Source organism: Stegastes partitus, unplaced genomic scaffold (genome assembly GCF_000690725.1).
Source record: "Stegastes partitus isolate 25-593 unplaced genomic scaffold, Stegastes_partitus-1.0.2 Scaffold1670, whole genome shotgun sequence".
NCBI lineage: Eukaryota > Metazoa > Chordata > Actinopteri > Pomacentridae > Stegastes > Stegastes partitus.
The window spans coordinates 174,831-180,932 of NW_007579401.1; the positions used below are offsets into that span (position 1 = coordinate 174,831).

The 6,102-nt window shown below is 45.5% G+C and overlaps 1 protein-coding gene across 4 annotated transcripts in view; it reads right to left on the reverse strand.

Annotated features, from left to right (window-relative positions):
* Positions 1–28: 28 nt before the first annotated feature.
* Positions 29–6,102, reverse strand: part of slc31a1 (solute carrier family 31 member 1) — a 10,010-nt gene continuing 3,936 nt past the window's right edge. Inside the window, exons 2-6 of one of the 4 annotated variants that reach the window (XM_008301426.1) lie at positions 5,790–5,938; positions 5,629–5,701; positions 5,359–5,527; positions 2,432–2,494; positions 29–1,684 (exon numbers count right to left, since the gene is read on the reverse strand). In XM_008301426.1, coding sequence (XP_008299648.1) covers positions 1,483–1,684; positions 2,432–2,494; positions 5,359–5,527; positions 5,629–5,701; positions 5,790–5,936 — 654 coding nt within the window. In that variant the 5' untranslated portion in view covers positions 5,937–5,938 and the 3' untranslated portion in view covers positions 29–1,482. Of the gene's footprint in view, positions 1,685–2,431; positions 2,495–5,358; positions 5,528–5,628; positions 5,702–5,789; positions 5,948–6,102 lie in introns of all 4 variants that reach the window. The other 3 variants (XM_008301425.1, XM_008301424.1, XM_008301427.1) reach the window with 3 other exon arrangements.

A 6,102-nucleotide genomic window follows, 5' to 3' on the forward strand; every position in this document is an offset into this window, starting at 1 on the left:
GGTTTTCGGCACAGAAATGAGCCAATGAGCAGATGTATATAGACTTTATTCAGTTTGTAATGATTCCAGCATTTGTGACATTTAAAACACTTCCAGATAAAACAGTTTCCTTCACACACGTTTGACATCATAAAACCTCGACTTCATTTTCTACATAGAGGCGACTGACACCGAGATGAGACCTGAAACCGCCGTGGACGCCGGTATTCGGCGCCAAACGTACAGCCGTGATCTGGACGCTTGGCCACACACGATTTAAATGTAAAGAAATCCAGTAACTGATCTGTCCCTGCGATCTCATTGGTCCAAAACAAGACTCCGCCCCTCGATGTAAATCGACTCAAATAAAGTAAAAATCACGACAGTAAAGACGCTTCCTAGAACTTATTTCACTGAAACCGTTTTCTACGACACACAGACTGAAGCAGTGCAGACGCCGTTGTGTTCGAGGCGAGAGCACCAAGAGGTCGAACACGGCGCCACCAGCAGGACGTCTGGCCGTCAGTAAGGCAGCAGGCGGCGGCGTTTAAGGCCGGCGGTGGCCCAGGAAACACTTAGTCTTTTCATTCAGGACGCTGATGCTGACATATAAACTGGCCGATGAACAAATGCTTCAAGTTTCATGATGGTTTATGTAAAAAGGATCCTGCAGAGACGGGGTCAGAGACCCGACCTGAAGCTGTTCCGTCTACAGAAGGATCGACATCAAACTCATCCACTGACAAACATCTGAATATCTGGTTTACATTTTTAAAAATGATCTTAGCCATATTCTATTTTTATGTTTTCCACATTTCTATATTTTTTGAAAATGATTCAAAGAAAGAGAAGGTGAACTAAACCAGAACTGTCAGTTTAAAACAAATGTGAAGTTCTGCAGGTCCAATGTTTCGATGTTAATCTTTATTTTCCAGTTAGTCTGAGTCAGTCGATGAATCAGCGGCAACCAACTCGTGAAGACGGTTTTTCTTAATGTCTTCGAACAAAACAAACAAATGAAAACTGTCAAAGTGAAACATGTCCTGATCAGTGAATGTCTAACTTATCAAAGAAATAAATCCCGCTTCCTGATTGGTGGCCTTCTAACGCTACGTATGCTAACGAGTTGAGCTGTCATGGCACAAAAAAAAAAAAAAAAAAACAACAAACAGATTGATTTGGCCAATCACAAACCACTGAGGTGAGCCAAGCTCTGATTGGCTGGCTTGTTCACCAACAGGAGTTCCAAAAAACACATTTATGGAGAAAAAACGACAACATTTTACGGATTAAGTTTGTTTGTTAGCATGTAAGCTAACCTACAGTGTGCCGTGGCGTTACCACGCTTAACTGGTAACATTTGCAATTTAGCGTGTCAGTTTACGAGCTAACTTTATGTGTATTAGTTACCTTAGCACGTCCACTAGTGTGCTAACAGGGTGAGAGTGTTACTTAGCGTTAATCGATTGTGATCTGCAGAAATTATGCTATCTAGCACATTAGTTAATGGCAGTGCTCAGTGATGTCGACAACCACGGCCTTCCGCCAGCTAAACAGGAAGTAGCCCATGCCGGCACCAGCTGCCACAGCGATGCACAGGTAGCCATTGTAGGTCATGAAGACAAGCATCAGGAAGTAGCTGACGACAACCTGGACAATGTGTAGCAGCGTCTGTAGGAAGTGGGCGGGGCTTAGCATCCGCTGCCTGGAAGGAAGAAGAGAAAAGGGTGGTTAGCATTTCTGTTAGCGTTACACTTTGTGATGTAAGCGTTAGAACAGTTCGCATCTGCAATGTAGAGGTTAGTGTTGAGTGATAGGGCAGCACATGATCAGAACTCTGAAGAATCAGAATCAGCTTTGTAGCTTTAAAAGGTAACCACAAAGTAAACAATGCTAACAGTGAAGAAGCTGCAACACTATGGAAGGCAAAAACAAATGTAGTGCTAGCAGTTAGTGCTAACCTTCATATACTGTTTGTTTAGCTTCACATTAGCAATGATGTCAGTAGCATGGTAGCGACGTCGCCAACCCAGCGTTGTGCTTCATGTTACATTTACCACCAGCATCACTCGCTTCCCACCCAGCTGGGCAACAGAGTGCAACAGGAAACAGGAAGTCATGTTGAAGTCCACCAGAGCTCTGACCATCATTTATACCACAGAAGAAGAAAGGTCCTGCAGTGAGATCCTCTGATCAGAACCTGCTCATTACCAATTCACTGATCATGGATCAATATCAACAGGCTGATCAGAGCATGTCACACCAAGGTACCCAGATCTAAAACGAGAAACAGCACCAGGCTCAGAACCAGAACTTGGGACCTGAGCAGATACCAAAAGCAGGACCAAGCTCAGAACCGCCAGTCTCTGCACCAGAACCAGAACCAGGATAAGAGCCAGTTCTTTCCAGGTCACAAACATAGACCTGGAAAGAACCAGAAGCAGGACCATACCTGGGCGATGCCCTTGAGAGACGGGACTTTGTTCCAATCGGAAGCTCCGCCCCCTCCAAGTGACTGTCAATCATGGCAGGGACAGGAAACGCATCATAATCATGAAAATCCTCCAACTTTAATTTCAAATCTGTTTAAATTCGTCGTCTGAGGCTGACTTCACATCAGAGCTGCTCTGATTGGTCAACATAATCGGTGACATCGATTGAACGTCACGACAGACGTTCTTGTTTGACGTAAGCGCCAGTGTTTTGGCCTCCAGTCATTGGTCGGCGGCTGCAGCACAATCAACAACTTTTTGATGTGCATTTTCAAAGAGTTTCTGTTAGCTTATAGATTTTTACTGTTTGACTAAATTACAAGAAACATTCTGTGAAACTATAATCCATCTATTAAAAAATAAAAGTTTCAGTTATATCTACACAAGAATGCAAACACAAATAAACTTAACAGCTTTTGTAAAACGAAAATGACACATTAGTGCTGTAAGACACGCAGCCAAGTTGTTGTCAATGCTTGAAGAAGAAAAGCCTGTAGTTTGGGTAGAAATACATCCTGATGCTAATGATGCTAAGAGCACAGCCAGGTGGTCTGCGGTCACATCAGGTATCTCGTGTGCTGCTGCCTGGCTCATGAACAGCGTTTATTACAGTGAGCTGCATCATCCAGTCCACTGGTGGCGCTGATTCTGCTCATCAAGCCGGCACTCTGATTGGTTTTGTTTGTTTTATTAACAAATGAAGAGAACAGAATGAACAGTGATTAATGTTGTCCTGATCAGAGCGTCAGTTTAAGGCTTCTGCCGTGTTTCATTAAACGTCAGAACTAAAGCTGTAATCAGCTCGTTACACACACTTCCCTGTTCAGTTAGCTGATGCAGGACTGTGACAGTGTCCTACAGCGACTACCAGCTGAGCTTCTCTGTCCAGCATTCAGCCTGAAGCCACTGGACGCTGCTGCTCTGCTCTGAGGGCGGAACTCAAAGACAGATGATGCTCTGAACTGACTGTATGAACACAGCCACAGTTAAACACACACATATAAGACAGAATAATTACTTTAATCATTCACATATGCTCGTATCATGTAGTTAACTGTTCAGGCTGCTAGTTAACTTAACCTGGTTACTGCGAGCTCAGCAGTCAGACGTTCCTCCGTCTGCTTGTGATGAAGGTTTGAAGAATGTTTCTACACACTGGTCTCCATCAGCTGCAGCCAATGAAGCTGTGTGTCACCTGTGTGCTGCTGCAGAGCTGCAGGTGAGTGATGGAGATGGTCTGACAGCCTTTACCTCTAACATGCTGCTCTATCATGTTCTGTCTAACCTCCTGAGACAACTCTCTCCTTGGCTTCCTCTGGTCCATGTTCAGTGTGGTCCACACCAGGTCACCAAACAGCACAGTGACCACCTGTAACCCTATAAACAGTCCCACTGACTGGTTAGTTTGTAGACACCTGTGGTGCTAATTAGAGGACACACCTTGATTGAACATGTCCCTGTGGTCACATTATGTTCAGTCTTTTCTAGAGTACCATCATTTTTGTCCAGAACTGTTTCATGAGTTTATTTTTTTAAACAATTCTGCTGAACCACGGTTCAAAAGCAACGTCTGATCTTTATTGGTTCATTTTCATAGAATTTTTATTTATTATTACTTTTGTCAGATTCAAGTTGTTTCTGTGACCGCTGTGGGTTTTTCTTTCATTAACCGACGGGTACCAGCTATTGGTCCACGTGTGTACATGTGCTGTACGTACATCACACGTATGCATTCAACTCTTCGTGAGAACTTCCGTAGAGTTGGAAAGATATTCACAGATTGGACTTCCAGCATCAATAACTCTTTAAGGAAACGTCATCACCACACACATGACGCCTCTTCACCATCGGCGTGAGGTGGACGATGTGCGACATCATCACTGATATCAGCAGCAGCAGCAGCAGCACCGGCGTTGGTCTGCATGTGCAGCCGGCTGTGGGACCGTCTGGCAGCCAACACACGACTGTTAGCTGGACAAGAAAAGACTGTTTCATAATTTTAATACATGATTATTCGCAATAAAATTCAGCAACTTCCTCCACTGTCGACTAATGAAACTCAGTCTAACCATCAGAGAGGTTCTGCTGAAGAGGCTGCAGGTGAGCAAGGCTGTCATTTGCCAAGTAAAGTTCTATCAGTACAACGTTTAGTGTGTGAAGTGCAATGACTAAATGATTACTTGTCTTGATGTGTGTGAAGCTGTATTTTATACACTGCACAGTAGAAATGGCGTCATTACCTTAGAATCCTCCCCACACGGACGATCAGACACCAACAAGCCAATCAACTATTCAGACTGACACCTCAAGTACCGACAAATGGGAGAAAATAAAAACAGAACACCGTCTTAAACGGTTCCAGTGTTCATTGATGAACTGAAACCAGAATGTTTAAATTGATGAAACAGTCTTTTCTTGTCCAGCTAACAGTCGTGTGTTGGCTGCCAGACGGTCCCACAGCCGGCTGCACATGCAGACCAACGCCGCTGCTGCTGCTGCTGCTGCTGATATCAGTGATGATGTCGCACATCGTCCACCTCACGCCGATGGTGAAGAGGCGTCATGTGTGTGGTGATGACGTTTCCTAAAAGAGTTATTGATGCTGGAAGTCCAATCTGTGAATATCTTTCCAACTCTACCGAAGTTCCCACGAAGAGTTGAATGCAAAGGTGTGATGTACGTATAGCAAATGTATGTGCAGTGTTCTGAGTGGAGCAGAGGCCAACCTTCCCTCATCTCGTGTCTAGGAGATAGGGCGTCTATGGTTCTTCACCCTCCATAGTTTTCCCTATAAATGAGGCAATAATAAACAGCACAGTCCTCGTCGCGGCCTCGGCCTCCTGCCCTGTAAGCACCACTAGCGATAGCATTAGCATTAGCGACATACCCGACCGTCTTGTGCGTCTCCATCAGCACCGTCCCATCAGCCCCTGGGAGCGGCATTGAGTTGTAGCGGACGTTGACCTGACTGCGGCGCAGCAGAACCTCACGACCAATCTTCAGCCCCTCGTACAGGACGGCCAACAGGAAGACACCTATACAGGCCCCGACCATCTCTGATTGGACAACAGGGGACAGAGACAAGTTCAGATACAGGTAGACAGAACAAATGTGTAACATATAAGCTCCGCCCCTCCAAGTGGACTGTGATGCTGACCTCCAGGTGAGTTGATGAGCAGCCCGGTGAACAGCAGCTCCACATTGTTGCAACCAAAGTAGAAGGTCATCGCCTAGGTAACGAAAGCTAATGTTAACATGCTAACATCAAGTGTTCAGGATGCCACATACATAAAAGCAGTGATAAGCCCCGCCCCTCACCATGCCGCCATGTGATCCGTGGCCTCCTTCAGTCCCTCCTCCTCCTCCGTGGTCGTGGCCGCTGCTGGTGGGCGTGGCCATGGTGTGATGGGAGTGGTCCATGGTGTGATGGGGGTGGTTGGTGTGGGCCATGCCGCTGTGGTCCATCACTGCTGTAACTGGTAGCATCAGTATTATGGGATGTCTCACAGTGGAAAACAGTTTAATGTCTATGACACATCATCATAGAAACAATCAGTGGTACCCTGGATGTGGTTCTGGTTCTGATCAGTCACCAGAGGAAACTTTACAAAGTGCATTCTGGGTAAACTTT